Raw genomic sequence first — 18,874 nt, 5'->3', positions numbered from 1 at the left:
TAAAACAACAGAAATAACATGGATAAAGTTCAGTATGCTACTAATACCATTTTCATGCCAAGAATAACAAACTACCACATACAAAATAAATCAGAAACAAACCTGTTGTCATTCACCAACAATACAACGTGAACAGAAGTTGATTTAAATTGCTAGAACAGCAAAACAACACAGCACGAGGTTGCTTAGTGTAGCGAAATCCCGTTTTTGTATCTGGATTCTATATGACAATAATAGACGTCAAGTTGGCCAATAATAGACGTCGGTCGATAATTGATTTGCTTATGCTATGACATCACTTATTATTATTATTATTACTTGGTTATATAATTATTATTTTTTTCCTCACAGGGCTAGAGCAAAATGTAAGTACTTTTGGGGATAAAAACTACATAATTTTCCTTCCTATCTCTTTCTTCATGTCCATGACCTATTCTTAAATGCATGTTACAATGATAACACCCATTCTCAAGCAGTTTTGCTTCTTGTAGGTTCACTTAGCCATTGATTTTTTGACTAAGTTTCTGCAAGGGTAACCAATGTGTTAATTTTGTTAATAAGTATCCAATCTATTTATGTTAACACTTTCATTTGGAAACCTTATATCGTTACCTTTGACTTGATTGTGATCACATAGCTGCACAAATCTGAAGCCACACTATTGCTAACCACATCATGCTATACACTGCCTATAGTTGAATATGTCAAAGCTGTATGGTACAAAGCACATTCAATAGTATGAAAACATGTTTGCTAACTCTAATTTAGCTGACTACTTAATACCTACTGTATGTGATGACTAACTTGATATACATGTTTAGTCTATGTAATATCAAGCACCACCAGCACGTCTTATTATAATGTTAGCTAACTAGGAACCATCCTATTATGCTTTTACTTTATCCATTATGCTATGCTGCTGTGCTCAAAACTTTTGCCTACTATGCTCATAATTATGCTCAAAATTTTTGCCACAGTTCCAATGTTTTGTTACTTTCTATGGATAATGATAAACTTTGGCTTATGAACAACTGGTTAAATGTAAAAAGTACTCATTGTGCAAGCTCTGTAAACTATAACAACAGTCATGTCAGATAACTACTTAATTCCATATCAGTGGCATCGACTGTTCTATTATTGTAAGTCAACCTTTTCTGTGGCATGCATTTTTGCTTACAGTATGACAATTATTCTGCCTATTATGCTAGCATTATGCTTGATGCTTTCAGGCACCTATTATGCTCAAAATTATGCCAGCATAATAGGCTGGTGCCTATAGCTAACCATAAATGAATTTATAATAGGTAAACAAACTAGTGTAAAAATAATTTTCAAATACAGAAGCATTCTCAGTGCTTACTGATTATTTTCAGTACTTATCTGCCCCTATTTACATAAAACTACCATTTTTCTTAGTCTCTAGCTATATACCACATCCATTGAGTCCAAATAGAGATCTCTGTGTGTTTAACATGCTGGCTTGTTTGACCCTTGTTGCTTTACTTTTTCCAGTGATCTCTATTCCCATATTTTAATTTTTGAAAATCAAGACTCACGGTAGTGAGTCGTGCGGCCAAGAAACTACAAAGCGCACGCCCAATTAAAAGACGCGCGGCCACTACTGTGAGTTATTTATGTGTAGGGCCGGTTTTGCAATATTAGTCCTAGATTATGCAACATCTCTCAATAGATTTGTATCGCGTTACGTAATAAAAAAATGTTTAGGAGTCGTCATCATCATCATAGTTTTCTTGCGACCTCGCTAAAATAAAAAAGTAACCATCGCAAAATAAAAAATAGGCGTATTTCACTTTATTTCTCTACCTTATGTTACAACTACTGTCACGTTATACCAGTCAACATAGTCGTGTTTGTATAGTCCATCTAGCACTGACATTACCCAATCCTGGTTTGCCTATACGTGTATTTTCTTCAATCAAACCTCTAATACCTACAATAACTTTTAAAGGCACGACGTGGACACAAACTCTAATGCCTGATAAACAAGTTGTGACAACGTGCTGAACCGTAAGTTCCCTAGGGATGGCGTTTTAAGCAGAAATCTTTTAAATTCCATTTAGTCCCACACCCCATGCGAGCGTTTATAAATCGCCAGTTGTCTTATGGTGTGAAGAACAAAATCACTAGCGAAGGTGCTTTAAGCATACTCTTCAATTCTCTATTTACATGTAATTTTTAATAGATTAACCACAAAGGCCGATAAGGTTAATACAAAAGGTAACAAGCCTTTAGGGGTTACCACCTCTATGTAGTGTTTACCATGTAGCTTGTGTTGTGGCTTTCATTAAGTATTATGCACACACAAATGGTGCAACAAAATTTTGTAATGGATTGCTCGAATGTGGTTTGTGGTGTTGTGGCTCGAATGTGGTTCATGGTTTGCCAGTGACCATGTATGAGTTGAGGTTGTTCCACACAACTTACACAATATTCAAATTTCATGATGGCCATGAAAATTTCTTGCCATACGGTAAACATACAACAATGTGTAACAACGTTAATCAACATCACATCAAGACTTGACTAAAAATAGTTCCAACAATAGTGATGATTTCTTGTATGTCAGCATGACGATACTGAGACCTGTAAAAGAATAAGTAGGCACTGAAGTTAAGCTTAAATTAAACACTCATGCAACTGACCTGGAACATTGGTCGCAACACCAAAAACACTTGTTTCGATATCTGATGACACAATCCAGCAGGCACTGAATTAAAAGAGAATGTACAAAAAATCAATATGCCGGGCTGTATCAATAATAGCATGGATAATCAAAATGAACAAAAATTATATCCCAGGCTAAGTGAATGAATAACATAACTGTTGGGTAAGCATGTCAAACCTGAACATTAGGACATTAGTCAAACAAAAGTACGCTATCACAACTTGGTCATAATACAATGTTTGTACCACTGGACTTCACACTGGTTGCCCAAAAATTGTGCCATTCCAGGACAACAGCATAATTATGAAACAAATAGTTACTACTATACAACACAGAAGGCTTACTGTTGTACTGTCTACACTGATATACCATAATTTAAAAACATAACAGGTAGGCATTAAATACAATGCACTTAACATCTGGGTACTAGGAAAAAATCACTAACATCACAATATGTAAACTGACCTAGAAATTAACACCCTTGATGCCACTACAGTCTACACTGGATATTTGTTTGAACCCATCAACACTATACCCGATACATCTGAGTAGACTGACCTGCAAATTCACATCACTAGTATACAGTGATAATTGATAACTACAAAAACAACAGTTGCAATAATACAATTCTTCTGTACGTCAACTGACCTGAAATTCATGACACTCGATACCGAGACCTGTAAAAGAATAAGCAGGCACTGAAGTCGACCTTAAATTAAACACACATGCAAACTGACCTGGAACATCGGTCGCAACACCAAAGACACCTGTTTCGATATCTGATGAAACAATCCAGCAGGCACTGAATTAAAAAGAGAATGTGCAAAAAATCAATATGCCAGGCTGTACCAATAAAGGATGGATAATCAAAATGAACTAAAAAATATATATATCCCAAATGCAGGTTAAGTGAGTAACATAACTGTTGGGTAAACATGTAAACCAGAACATTAGGTCATTGGTCAAACAAAAGTACGCTATCACAAACTGGTCACTGATAATTGATAACTACAAAAAGAACAATTGCAATAATACAATTCCTCTGAACGTTAACTGACCTGAAATTCATGACACCTGTATCTTTGTTCTTGCATGGTCTCAACTTACATATGTACCATGATCACATTCAACTGCTAGTGGATAAACCAGTATGACCAGATGGCCTGCAAAAACCAACAAGCAGGTGTTAAATACAATACACCTAAAGCCTGGAATATGAAAAATATTATATAAGCATTATTCCACACTGATATAGTAATAGATTATAGGACGTTGTGGAACTTGCCTAAACGTGTAAACTTGAACATGAGGACAACTGCATAATCTGGACACTAGGAATTGTCCAATACCTGATGAACAAGTTAGTACTAATGACATTCACTTCAACATTTTATCCCAGCTGGGTGAATCTCTTGTAACTGAGTAAAAAGGTGTTTATTTTCCACCTGCAACCAAAGTTCTACATTTCGATCTGTGGTTGAGTGTACATAAACTGACCAAGAAAATCAGTATGCCATAGCCTGGGTATGGAAATGGTTTCTTTCCTTCTGTTGTGACATTACTTACAGCTGACTGGTAAATGATCATCGATGTCCCCGTGGACCCCAACAATGAGTATATCAATAACTTCACAAGTTGGAATGAATTTCGAATGAATTTCCTTTCAACATGTGGTGGAATGAATTTCCTTTCAGCATCTGGTGGACAGGTCCATAAACCCTATCGCACAAACACGGTGAATTAGTGTGTGGCGATGTGACACGTTACACAAACTTCACTCCTCGTTTCCGTTAGCATTCAAGACCGGCATATATCATAGAGTACCTCGATCAGTATTCTTGACTCTTACATCTTCAAGCATTGCTCAAGCGATGTAGTTTCTCACGAGGGGCTCGAGTTCCTCATTACAGTCGAGCCGATTAAAGTGCGCCTCACCATCTAGTTACATTCTTAAACCATTCAATTTAAAACCACGTATCACGAGTGTCCGCTTAAGGTAATTAGGGACTTTCCACGAGATTTCCCCTAAATAGATCACGTGTTAGTTGTCAATACGGTGGATTCTGGTGGTATACATGGTTCAACAATGCGGTAAGTGTACATATGCTGTCAATAATTGTTTGTGCACTGCTAAACTAAGTTATTTTTGTGTGATAAGCATGCTTGAGGAAGGGTCTGGGGGACGACACTAATGTTTTGACAGCAGTTGATGATGGCCAGGCAAAGAACTGCGAGAAGAACTACTGTGATAGTGTGATAGTAGGGAAAAATTTCCCACCCCTATAGCTCTGCCTAGGGGCATTATCTACAGCTACTGTATTATGTTGCCGATATGTATATCCGGGCCAAGAATAAAGGTGAAAGTGGTAGTAAGGCTCAATCCTATTATTCTGCTGAACAGGCAAGGGAGTCTGGGACTCTGGGGGCATGCTCCCTCAGGAAAGTATAAGTACTACAACTTTTTTGTTTTAATTGCTTCATCAAGTATAAAAATTTCAGTCAAAAGGTGATGATCGAGGCTCTGGTCTTATGCACTGGTTGGAGTGGTTGTATCGATACTGCACTGTGGCAACCTTGAGGGGTTAGTGCTGGCATTATCCTTGGCAATACTATTCGATCTCCCCGAGTCTTGATGATTGAATCCTCCATTCCTTTCTCTGCTGCTCCAATCCTGAAGTTGTGACCACAGTCAAAACGTGATGATCGAGGCTCTGGTCTTGCATCTATACTGTACTGCAACACCCTTGAGGGGTTAGTACCGGCATTGTCCATCGCAATACTGTTCCATCTCCCATATAGAAGTCTTGATGGTTGAGTCTTCTATTCCTTTCTCTGCTGCTCTAATCCTGAAGTTGTGACCAAAATATTAAAAAATGGTTATAACATGATAAATGATTATGGTGATAACAATTACAAATGTATTTATAGCTGTGTAGCAACTGTGAACTAATTAGTCACTTGCAAGTTTAATTAGGTGTCTGAAGCATTTAACATGCACAGATATGAGATATATTTGTCACATGCAGGCAGTAAAGATAGATTTACTCTAATAGAACAGTCATACTACACCGTAAATTCATACTTCCGAATTTACATTGTTATGAAACAATCATTATTATGTATGGATTTTACTGACTCTCCAAGATAATATTCTGCATTAATGTTAATTGCTCATTTCCAAAAAAAAATTACCTTTTAAACCAAATGTAGAGTCTATCACTGACAAAAATGAGTGATATCCACCCCAAAAACACCTTCGCTGTAAAAAAGGCGCGCCCAAGAAACTACAAGTACCTGGAACCCAATGTAAAAAAACAAAAAGAAAACAGCTCAGATGAAGTGAAAAGTAACTGGTAACTTAAAGAGCTGATATCTGAAGCGGCCAAGAATGCAATTACTAAAGTTGAATCCATGTAAGAACACCTTGGCTATAAAACAGGTGTGTACATGAAAGTAACTGGCAACTGAAATGACTGATATCTGAAGCGGCCAAGAATGAACGGTCATATATAACTAATTCAAAAATTTAACACTGAACCTTTATAATTCAGCTGTGTTCTATATTCACTCTTGCTGCATCGTAAAGTAATTTATTTTAACTCTAATTGGCTGGTAATTTGGCCGCCTTTTTTAATAGTCAGTATAGTAGAGCAAAAAAAGGCGGCCAAATTACCAACCAATTAAAGTTAAAAGAAATTACTTTACGATGCAGCAAGAGTGAATATAGAACACAGCTGAATTATAAAGGTTCAGTGTTAAATTTTTGAATTAGTTGTATATGACCATTCATTCTTGGCCGCTTCAGATATCAGTCATTTCAGTTGCAAGTTACTTTCATGTACACACCTGTTTTATAGCCAAGGTGTTCTTACATGGATTAAACTTTAGTAATTGCATTCTTGGCCGCTTCAGATATCAGCTCTTTAAGTTACCAGTTACTTTTCACTTCATCTGAGCTGTTTTCTTTTTATTTTTTTACATTGGGTTCCAGGTACTTGTAGTTTCTTGGGCGCACCTTTTTTACAGTGAAGGTGTTTTTGGGGTGGATTATTTTTACACTAGTCATAATAATATTGTCCTAGCAAAATAATATGTCAGTTTCCTCATTTTTATCATGCCATCAATATTCTTTTATTTTAAATAGGTAGCTATGCATCATGCAGTAAAGCAAATTATATCTTAATCGCTGTAAAGCAAATACATCCCAGCCCTAGAGAATAGATCAAATAACTAATCGGATCAAAATATGATTGCTCTATTGTAGTATCTCAATCTTCACTGAACAGAAACTGCTAAGAGAGACTAGCTCCTTCACCCTCCCTCCTCCTCAAAAGAAAATGAAAGCAGAGTACCATCAGGCATAGTCAATAGGTATGGCAGTGCAAAACCTTCTGCTTGATATTATACGCATACGTACCAGGCAGATTAGCTATACTTATGTGCTACGGATTGCTGTACCATACACGTATGGTTGTACCGTATGCGTATATGCGTATATGCGTACGGTATGTACCATACACATATGTGACTGGATTTCAGAAAATCACCCTTATGGGCGCATTGTTGAGTCAGAGAAAAACGTATTTTAATAATTTAAAGCTTTGTTACTCACCAGCCTTGGAAGCTACATGTTTGGATTTTTCAGCAAAGATGGAGCAATTCACAACCTTCAAGAGCAGCTAGTGGCCAAGGTAATCTCTGTAGAGTTTCCTGCCATTTTAGATAGTTTTTTCACCAGTGTTGCTGTATCACGAGTCCTCATAAAGGGGTGGGGGTGGCGGGGAGGGAAAGAGATAGACTACAAAATGGACGAGAATGGTAAATAAAGGCACCAGGCCACAAAACGGCCTGTCAGAGGCAGGGAATAGACTAAAATCTCACAAAACAGACATTCATCACACATTCAGCTCCCTGCTCGTCTGTCCAGAGTGCATGAACTCCCCAAAGCACTTCCCTGTTGTTCACAGACCTGTACTGACATCTGGAATGTTTATACAAGCTGCCAGAGAATGGTCCACCAAAAGCAGATCCGACAAGTTGAAGGCTAGTTTGATATGGAAATTGTTAGCCTGATAGTGCAGCAACTTCATGCTGGTGTTATCTCACTTTTGCCTTTTGCACCCATATGGTTTATTTTGCTAAATCTGGTCACATATGGTACAAAATATGCATATGGTATAGAACCAAGGGCAGATCTAGGGGATGGGTTTTGGGGGCTGAAGCCCCCCCCCCTTCACTTTCAGGCTTTACTTGATCAATATGCTGAGGATTATAATGAAATTTTGTCTTAGCGTAATTATATGATCACTAATAATGCAAACACTCATAAACCCACCTTATAAACATCTTTCCAAGTCATTATTAGTGTATTTATGCTAAAATTTTATGCAACGAAGACCAGGATCAGCATTGGAGGTGCACAAGATTGAGATACTCTAATAGAACAGTCACCTAACTACTTTATTATTATTAACACTTTACAGTGACCAGCACTGAAGGTCTATGGCAACATGTGCTGTAGCCTTTAGATTACCTAACCTATTTTCAAGGACTTATAGACTTAATGACTTATAGCTGGAAAGGTGTAACAGAAAAGGGGCCAAAGTAAGGAAAAGAACCCCTCCAACCCCACTATCCGAACTGCAGGTCACCCAATGTCTTTAATAGAACATTCAGTGTAAGCATAAAAGTTGGTTCTGTTATGCCAAATCTACCTGCGCCTATACATACAATGAACTGCATTTGTCTGTTTAAAAGGCTGGTTCATCTACTTGTGTAGTTATTACCGGTACCAGTATACTTACACAATTTTCATTGAAAATGCTCTCAGATTCAATCTAAAATTTCAAAATTTTCCAGTTTCAACCTATCATGCATGCAATTGTGAGTGGGTGCATCATATGCTTGGTTGTCTAAACCTACCCAAACCTTTCTTTTAGCAAATGCTGCAGAGCCATATATACATCTAAAGGCAGTATGTAATATATCTACAGGCAGAAATATGAATTTTATGTGGAAATGTCTCCAAATTGCAGTATTTTAGAATCTAATTTTCAAAAATTTCCTGAGGAGGGTGCATGCCCCCAGACCCCCTAGTTCCAGCATGATTTGCATATTAGCCCCCCTCCCCCTTTTATAAATCCTAGATCCATCCCTGAGAACAGTTTTATTTTAGTTTTACTTCTTCTTTTCGCACACTTTACAAAATCTGCCATAAAATGCAAATGCGTGCTCCAATCAAACTGTAATTTGGTATAATTAAAGGGCTCATCATGGAGAATCTCAATACCAAGATTGGTAGGAATCCGATGAACATTCGCTGAGTTATTACCGATTATTTTCGTAAAATAAGGTGGAAGGTCTGTCACGACCACAGGGTAAACCCCTTGAAGGAATGCATTGAAAATTGCTATGTAAATGGAGTAACTATTGTAGGAGTGCCTTTATGTGGTTTGAAAGGAATCCAGATAAAGGCCATCGAGATATGACACAAAATCCAATCTGTGTCACAATTGTGCGATTGATTTTTTATGAATAAAAAAACTATTAATTTTCATGCCTACCAGGAAAACCGCTTAGAACAATAAGCTGAAAATCGATGTGTAGCTGGAATAATCATCATAGAAAGTTCTTGCAGTAGAACAGAAGAATCGGATAGCAAACTATTGAATTGTGATTTGAAAGGCAACTATGTGTAGCAAATGTGAGATCGAGATACTCTAATAGAACAGTCACCCTAATAGAGCATTCAGTTACATTTATAACTTACTCCATTATAGAATTATATTGCACTGCAAGTTATTCTGTAGGGAGTTCAGCTAAAAACAGTTAATCTTATAGACAATTCAGCTACAAACAAGTCACCTGTATAGAGCTCAGTTACAAATAAAGACTCATGGTAGTGAGGCCCACGACCAAGAAACTACAAAGCGCACGCCCAATTAAAAGACGTGCAGCCACTACTGTGAGTTATTTACGTGTAGGGACGGTTTTGCAATATTAGCCCTGAATTATGCAACATCTCTCAATAGGTTTGTATTGTGTTACATAATAAAAACTTTTTTCGTAGTAGTAGTAGTAGCAGTTTTCTTGCGACCACGTATTTAGACATAATTCGCTTTATTTCTCAACCTTGTATTACACCTAGCGTCACTTTATGCCAGTCAACTTACCCATGTTTGTACAGTCCATCTAACACTGGCATTATCTAATCCTGGTTTGTTCATACATGTATTTTCTTCGATCAAACCTCTAATCCCTACAATAACTTTTAAAGACACAATGTGGACACAAGCCCTAATGTCTGATAAACAAGTTGTAAAAGTGTGTAGGACCATAAGTTCCCTAGGGAAGGTGTTTTAAGCAGAAATCTTTTAAACTCCATTTAGTGCCACACCGCACATGGCGTATTGTGTGTTCTGGTGGTGCTCAAACCAGCTTGTTACATAGCATTACCCACCCTAACAGCAGGTAGTCACTCCCATTGTGGCTTTCATCATGCATGTCATTTAATTAATACACATGTTACATAACGAAATATATCACATTAATTGTTTGTGACATTAACAATAAAATTCTGACAATAAAATGGGATATAGAGGAAACTGTCTAAGCTGGTCACCTTTGGGCCAAGATTTCTTGGCCTTAATAGGCAGGTGGCTGACAGGTAAATTAGTGTATAAACTTCTCACTAAGGGAATTTAAAGCTGGTCTTTTTAAAGAGGTGGCCTTTCTATACAGGTGGCCACTAAGACAGGTTCCACTGTAGTTAGTCCCATCACAACTGTACACCTCATCCTGGAAATTCAGAAGATAGTAAATCAACTGAGATATAATGCCAAGATCTTATCAGGCCTCATCATCCACGTACACTTGACAATTGAGAACTAAAGAACACACATAACATTATATAATTGCTCTGTCTATATAAACTTACTCCCCTGAACCTTGATCTTTACGTATGTACCACTGCTAGTGAGAAAACCACATGCTATGACCAAGTACCCTGTACCTGTAAAATTGACAGGGCATTAAATACTATACAGCTAAAAATCTGTCACTTTTTACGCAAATGACAGATTTGGGGATCTGAAAATTCATCACACCCTTGAGGTAATACAAAAATTTCTTAGTATACACACAGACTGACCTGAAGATACACAACATCCTTGACATTACTACAGTCCACGCACACTTGGTGTACAGTCCACGTACACTTGACAATTGAGAACTAAAGAACGCACAACATTATAAAATTCCTTTGTCTACTTACCCCCGAACCTTGATCTTAGTTGCCAAGTTTAGAGCAGGTTATGTATGTAGCACTGCTGACCTGAAGATCCACAATGTCCTTGATGTTACTACAGTCCACGTACACTTGGTGTACAGTCCACGTACACTGGACAATTGAGAACTAAAGAATGCACGTAACATTATAAAATTCCTTTGTTTATTTACCCCCTGAACCTTGATCTTAGTTGCCAAGTGTAGAGCAGTTCTAGCCAAGTTATGTATGTAGCAATGCTAGTGAGAACCGCATGCTACAACCAAGTACCCTGTACCAGTAAAATCAACAGGCGGGCATTAAATACAATACAGCTAAACATCTGTCATTTTTTACGTAAATGACAGATTTGGGGAACTGAAAATTCATCACATCTTGAGTTAATACAAAATTTGAGGACCTGAAAACTCATCACACCCTTGTGGTAATACGTTTGAGGATTCACAAGTTGGCTCAGCAGTGGCCTTACTACACAGTGTCCTGATTAAACAGGTTTCACTGTACGTAAAGACCAGTATGCAATGTGAAAGAGTATTTTTATTGTACAAGCATCATGTAGATTACCTTACTTCTTCCACCTAGTTCCAGGACTTCTAAATTGGCACTACAGTGACAATACTGAAAGCTGTTTGGTCTGTACGAGTACACCTTGTTGACAATCCATCCATGAATGTAATTTCAAGTGGGAAAATATTGGTACTTGCTGCTACTCAACTTGGTATCATCACAGAAGTTTTTAGCTTGGTCTCAGTGAACTTGCACTAGTCAGTGCAGGCGTCTGACAGTCTAAAAACGAATCGCATATGTGTGGTTAATCAGTGTGAATAGATGTGGCACTTTGTACACTATTATCATTTTTTTTCACTCCTCCTTTCGTTACTGAACCTCCACTCCTTGTCTTGTTACTGTACCTCCACTCCTCTTTTCGTTACTGAACCTCCACGAAGAGCTGAGTACATCAGTATTCTCGCCGGCGACTCTTTAATATCCACTCGATGTTCTTCTTCAAGCAGTGTAGACTCTACGTATCTTAGTTTCAAATCAGTAAAGTATGCTTCACCGCTCCATTGAAATCCAGTTACAATATAACAAATATTTAGTAGTATTCAGTCCTCTCAAGACATGGACTGCCATCAATATTAATGTAACCACATATCACGTATATTCACGTGTATTCACTTGAGGTGTTACAGGGACTTTCCAAGAGATTTCCCCTAAATAGGCCACGTGAGCATTGTCCATCAAGTGGAACTTGTTCTTGGTTATGGCTCTACAATGGGGTACTCGTACTTTATTGTATTTTAGTGTTTAATAATATCTAATCAAAAACAGCCAAGCTGTAAAAAAAGGTGCGGCCCCCAAAAAGGCCATGGTGAAAAAAGATGTGAAATCCAAGGTGGCGGCCAAGAAATGGCTGTGATGGTAGGTTAATGGTTAAATTTTAATAACGACAATTCAGGTGAATTTTGGTGCCGCTTGGTCTTGGCATAAAATTCACCTGAATTGTCGTTATTAAAATTTAAAGGTCCACTGAAATGATAAAATCAACTTGTACTATAGCTAATCCTCACTAATAGTAGTACAAGTTGATGGATGTGATTCAGTCTATTTCCACTTAGATCAATAGATATGACAGATTTTAGGTCTTTGTGGTTGATGACACAAGATGCGTCATAAAGCATCATACCGGGAAAGCTCAATACGCATCACCGCTATAAAAATCATAACTAAAACGATGTTTGCAGTATAGTCGATCCGTATAGCTTCTGATAACACTTTAATCATGCCAAGACGCTATGTAGCAGCCGATTGCCACACTGAATGTGGACGGGGATACAGTTTACATGAGTTTCCTAGTGATGGTACACTAAGAGCGAAATGGACACGGGCTGTACAACAGCAGCGAAGGAACTGGGGAGGGCCAACGCCCCATTCTTTGCTTTGTGCAAAGCATTTTACACCCGAGTGCTTTGAAACTGACGGCTCACGCTATCGAGATGTCATAGGTATCCCTGCTAAGAAGCGCTTGAAGCAAGGTGCCATCCCAACCATATTCCCCAGATCTATTCATGGTGTCAGCAGCCAACCATCTGCACCACCCAAGAGACCAGCTTCCGAACGAAGAAGACGAAAATCAGTAAGTAGCAGTAAAATTAATACAACATATTGAAAATCAACAAAATTTATAGCTATTGAAAAATCAAACAGTAAACTTTTTTTATACAGATAGCTGATGAGGTCCTACAAACTAGTTTAACAGAAGATCTGCAGAGTACACCGCTGTTAGAATATTCCAATACCGAACAGCTGGAGTCTGCTACATCTGAACAGTTGGAGTGTGCAACTTTTTCACAGTGGGATACTGAGTCTGATCAGCTAGAAGTTGAGTTAGAGTCTGCTACTACTGAACAGCCACCTGTACAAATGGAAATACTGACACATACACAGAATAAAGGTCAGTCCTGGTATTAGTTATGTGACTAAATTGAAAATAGGTTCTCTGGTAATAGAGTCAATCGGAATACAGTGTAATCTTCTAGAAGTACCTCCACTGAAAAAGTTTTCCCGCACCACTGATTCCCGCACCACTGAATTGTTGCTTTCTAGTGAGCCTGAGGAAACTGAGCCAGACGAAACTGATCTTGAGAGTTCTTTCTACATTTCTCAGGACGAAGCCTCAACAGAGTAAGTAATATTTTGTCTACACTTATAAACATTTCATCAGCACCAATTAATTTACAAAGTGATGACATTCAGCAGCCATGTTCTTCAATTCAGTCAGGTTCAACACTGGATGAACTAAAATACATAGTGTTTAGATCATCTCTGTTAGAGCTGTTCACTCATTGTCCATCATGCCATAGCTTATGCCCTGGAATAACAACAAAGCCACAGGGAACATTTGTCACAGTAAAGCAGGCATGTTCTCTCTGTGGGTATCAGAGATCATGGTCAAGCCAACCTCACATTAAGGACACACCTGCTGGAAACGTCATGCTGTCTGCAGCTATTCTATATAGTGGAGGAACTGCTGGAAAATTTCTTAGAGCACTGTCCCACATGAATGTTGCCTGCATCACTGATCAAACATACTATATTCATCAAAAGAAATATTTACAGCCAGCAGTGATATCAATTTGGAATGCAAAGCAATCTGAATTATTGAATAAATGCAGAGCTACTGGTTCTCCCCTCACAATTGGTGGTGATGGTCATGCTGATAGCCCTGGTCACTCTGCTAAGTTTGGGTCATATGGGATCACTGACTTGCCTATCAATAAAGTTATACATATAGAGTTAGTTCAAGTAAGTCATAATACATAATTAATACATAATTCTTTCCAAACACAATATCTTTTGTGTTCTTGCCTACTATAGAGCAACCTTGTCAAATCCAGTAATCATATGGAAAAAGAAGGGCTATGTCAGGCACTCAAATTTCTAAGTGATAATTCACTGGATGTTAGTATGCTGATAACTGACAGGCATAAGCAAATACACAAATTTATGAGGCAGAGTTACCCTGATATAGAACACAGATATGATGTCTGGCATGTTGCTAAAGGTAAATGAACACTTTCAGTGTGCTTGCATATGACTTATCTTGTGACTATTCAGGGCTGAAGAAACAATTGCAGAAAGCTGCCAAATACAAGGATTGCGCTGTGGTTGGGGAGTGGACCAAGAGCATCACCAACCACATGTATTGGTGTGCAGCATCTTCTCCAAATGGTGATGGTGATGAAATGGTGAAGAGATGGAAATCTTTAATCGATCATATCTGTAATGACCACAGCAGTTGCTATGGCAACCACACTGACCTGGAAGACAGGCATAGAAAATGGCTAATACCAGGTATATACATGCAATGTTTCAAATATTTGATTAATAATATACATACACACTTAGGTAGTAAGGCATGCGAGAAGGTCAGTGACATCATCAGCAATAACAGGTTGATGGAAGATGTTTGGAAGCTATCACCCCATCACCAGACCAGTAGCTTGGAAAGCTACCATAGTGTGGTAAATCATTTTGCACCCAAGCTACTGGCCTTTTCTTATGTGGGAATATACTGCAGGTAGAAGCATTTAAATAAAGTATCACTATATGTGACTGAATTTGACAAAACAAGGCTTCGACGCACAAAGCTTTGTTAGGAGATATGGCGATTTTAAGGAATCATTGTGTAATAACTTCCCAGTGCCTACAGCTGTGCAAACAAAATTTGCACCAATTGTTCATCTGTTCACTAGCTATCACTGAGTGGGTGTATACATTTCTGATACCCAAAATTTGCCCTGTTTTGAGCAGCTTTTTTCGAGCGGGTAATAATATCACAGGCGGTACTAATAGGGTGGGAGGGTGGGGGTGGACGGTGGTCTTAATATACGGGTATAAAATGAAGTAAGAAGACGATTGGAATCCAGAGGCCAAGTTTGGGCTCTCCATGGCCCTCCATGGCACTCAGATTACTCCAAATTGACTGAGAACACTATTGGCGAGCTCTCTGTGAAGTCCCAGCTCACTACACACCATTATCACAGAGCCATGGCCATTTAATGGTGCCAATCTCACACTCGTGGCTTTGACAGGGTTGGAAGAAAGCTGCTACAGAAACCAGACTTGTCAGTGCTGAAGGAAGTACAGTGTGAAATATGATAGTGTATTAGACCAGCAATCCATTTCTAGTAAAATCGTGAGTTTGATTTTGTGTGTGTGGAAGCCTTGTTATGTGAAATCCGGTCACATATTTAAATTTACTATTTAATGTAGATTGTTGATTGCTGTAATGCACTTTAACGAGAACTTTGCAAGGGAACAAGCCATAACCAAGTCTGGCAAAGAGAGGATAAAATTTTATTATCCAAAAGCAAAACAAGGAGAATGCACGCCTAAAATTGTGCCAGTGCCACCAACCTATAGTAAGCCATGTAAAGGTATAAATAATGGATTGAAATTTGCCTTTGTAGGGTATGCAGCACAATTAATGGCGAAGGCAATATATTTTGTCATACATCCTGACGAGAGGCCGCCTTTACCAGAAGAACCACCACATTTGGCCAGCCAATATGAACACCCCGACAAAGACTTGATACCTCACTTTTCACATTATAAAAAATAACTATTTATAATAATTTAATCGTTGATACACAGATAACATGTTATATTATATGATACATACTTAATCTAAGGTGTAGGTGGTGGGTAATGGGTATTGATGCCCAGTATATTCTTCAGAAGGAAACTCATGCCTGATCCTGGACACAATGCATGATGGTAGCACTACACGCCTGTACCTGCCCAAATAGTGACACCCCCACCACATCATCTGCCTATAGGCAAGGTATCGGAATCTCCTGGAGGGAAAGATTGCTATAAAATACAGAAACAAACTTATTAGCAACAACCTGTTTTCATCATCAGGAACATCACTACTGCCATGGTGGTAACGATGACTATGCAGTGAGACCAGTAATACTGTCCGGCATAAGCACACTGTAGCAAACTCAGTGTGCTGTGTAACACATACAGGATGGGTTGCAGGACCAGAATCTTCCAAAATGGAAAGAGTCTGCTCGAGTTCTTTACAACAGATAGATTCTCTGTCCATGGACATTACTTCACAATGGCCACACGTACACCTACACCTATATTACAGAATAAAAGAAAGGCTTTAAAGTTATCTTCTAGATACTTGTATTATCTATACACACAAAACTTCCCACTCCTTATCAACCTACCAGTCAGTATTCCCCACGCGGCTAATTTCAGAATCTTCGGTTTCGGTGGGTAGGCTAAAACTCGCGCTAGTAGAAGGCCCAGGCTCCTCATCAGAATTGTACATCGGCTCGAAGTGATCATTACAAGAAATGGAGGTCATTATTGAATGCTATATTAGAGAGTTGTAAAACTATTTCAGCCTGCATCAGAGCATAGCTAAGTGTCTTTGATCTCTGCTATTACAGTCCTCTTATAGTGTAATGTAAGCTGACATATAGGTAAAATTATTCATTGCAATAATGAATCACATTAACAAAATGCCTTGTGAAGAAATTCAATGTGCCTTCGCAAGGCCTCTTATGAATATATTTGGTACTTATATGGCTTTCATTAGTTAAATAAGCTGCTAGCTGACCACCTGTAAGGGAATTACAAATATATGGTTTCCTGCTGAATTACTCTTAAGACAACAGGAGAAATATTTTTAAATATCATCAAAACTCTCTAATAAAGCAGTCTCAAATTTCTTGTAATGTATGGCAATACTTCGGACGGTAGAGACAAGTGCAACTCTTCGCTCACCTCTACTGATGAATATGTGGAGGAAGATTCGTCTGAATCATTACTGCTGAACGATGAATTGCGCGAGCTGCCACTTTCTACCATTGTAACATGAGTAATAAAACTCTTGCGGTTCCCGATCTTACGTCACAGATTCAATTATTCGTGACGTGATCGAACTTTGTGGGTTAATATCTCGGTATATCATTACAATGAAATCATTAAAAAGGTGTTTTTGTGCACTGCATGTTATAAACAACACATCCATACAATAAAATAGGAGGTAAAATTTCCATTTCAGTGGACCTTTAACCATTAACCTACCATCACAGCCATTTCTTTTCCGCCACCTTGGATTTCACAACTTTTTTCACCATGGCCTTTTTGGGGGCCGCACCTTTTTTTACAGCTTGGCTGTTTTTGATTAGATATCACTTCTTTTTGCATTTGTATACTGCAAAGCCGGCCTATCACTGTGAAAAAAGAGGGATATCAGATGGTATTTTCAGTGGCTTATTGAATACAATAAGGCTTGGTATAACCTGTATTATACTAACAATCCCACATAAGGCTTTAGTTAATGTGTTAAACATACTGAAACCATATATGTGATGGTATAGTGTGGGAATTATATCAGATATAAGCTATTTCAAGTATTGTGGTAAATAAACTGAAACTATACATGCAATAGTATAGTATGCATTATACTAAAGTATAAGATGAGTATAATACAGGATTTATATTAAGCTTATTTGTATTCAATAAGCCACTGGAAATACCATCTTATATCCCACCTTTTTCACAGTGCATGGCTGGCTTTGGGGCTTTTTAACCCAAGTGTTTTTTCTTTACCAAAGGAAGAAGTAAAGAACTTAAAGAAGATTTTTAATACTTCAATTATTTTTGATTTTATTAGTAATTATACAAATTATATACATATATTTATTACATGCCCATTATTCCCCACAGGATATTTTGTTGCAGCTGATCTCTCTACTGGGTGACTTGAAATGTAGCTGAACTATATACCGGATGGTTTCTTTGTAGCTGAACTGTCTACAAGGTGACTTCTTCTAGCTGGTCTCTCTACAGGGTGATTTGTTTCTAGCTGAACTCTCTACAGGTGATTTGTTTGCAGCTAAACTCTCTAAATGGTGGTTTCTTTGTAGCTGAACTCTCTACATGATGGTTTGTTTGTAGCTCAACTCTCTATAAGGTGACTTCGTCTAGCTGAACTCTCTACAGGGTGATTTTTTTGTAGCTGAACTCCCTACAGGGTGATTTGTTTGCAGCTGAACTCTCTACATGGTGGTTTCTTTGCAGCTGAAGTCTCTACAGAGTGATTTGTTTGTAGCTGAACTCTGTACATGATGGTTTCTTCGTAACTGAACACTCTACAAGGTGACTTCTTCTATCTGATCTTTCTACAGGGTTAATTGTTTGTAGCTGAACTATCTACAAGGTAACTTCTTCTAGCTGATCTCTCTACAGGGTGATTTGTTTGTAGCTGAACTCTCTACATGATGGTTTCTTTGTAGCTGAACTCTCTACAAGGTGGCTTCTTCTAGCTGATCCCTCTACAGGGGGATTTGTTTGTAGCTGAACTCTCTACAAGTGAT

At 38.2% G+C, this 18,874-nt stretch overlaps 2 protein-coding genes and 1 long non-coding RNA gene across 6 annotated transcripts in view; 2 read left to right on the top strand and 1 right to left on the bottom strand.

Moving 5' to 3' along the window:
- The window catches only part of LOC136253605 (ankyrin-1-like), a 312,474-nt gene that overhangs the window by 249,700 nt on the left and 43,900 nt on the right, over nt 1-18,874 (top strand). The window lies entirely within an intron of this gene.
- Nucleotides 2,468-4,178, bottom strand: LOC136252981 (uncharacterized). 4 transcript variants are annotated; one of them, XR_010699887.1, is made up of 7 exons: nt 3,972-4,178; nt 3,745-3,849; nt 3,424-3,488; nt 3,335-3,363; nt 3,152-3,284; nt 2,664-2,728; nt 2,468-2,604 (listed from the first exon to the last, which is right to left on the bottom strand). It is a non-coding gene; the product is annotated as an uncharacterized lncRNA (long non-coding RNA). The 4 variants fall into 4 exon arrangements; XR_010699888.1 differs by having other exon boundaries at nt 4,036-4,178; XR_010699889.1 differs by having other exon boundaries at nt 3,152-3,244; nt 3,745-4,026.
- On the top strand, nt 12,754-16,148 carry LOC136252708 (uncharacterized). Its single transcript, XM_066045277.1, has 9 exons — nt 12,754-13,107; nt 13,197-13,425; nt 13,481-13,655; nt 13,715-14,276; nt 14,349-14,535; nt 14,589-14,825; nt 14,880-15,051; nt 15,747-15,895; nt 15,944-16,148. Exons 1-9 carry the CDS (start codon nt 12,754-12,756, stop codon nt 16,093-16,095), a joined length of 2,217 nt encoding a protein of 738 aa, XP_065901349.1. The 3' UTR covers nt 16,096-16,148.

The sequence above is a fragment of the Dysidea avara genome, chromosome 4 (genome assembly GCF_963678975.1).
Source record: "Dysidea avara chromosome 4, odDysAvar1.4, whole genome shotgun sequence".
NCBI classification, from domain to species: Eukaryota; Metazoa; Porifera; class Demospongiae; order Dictyoceratida; family Dysideidae; genus Dysidea; species Dysidea avara.
This window is presented reverse-complemented; position numbering and strand designations above follow the sequence as displayed.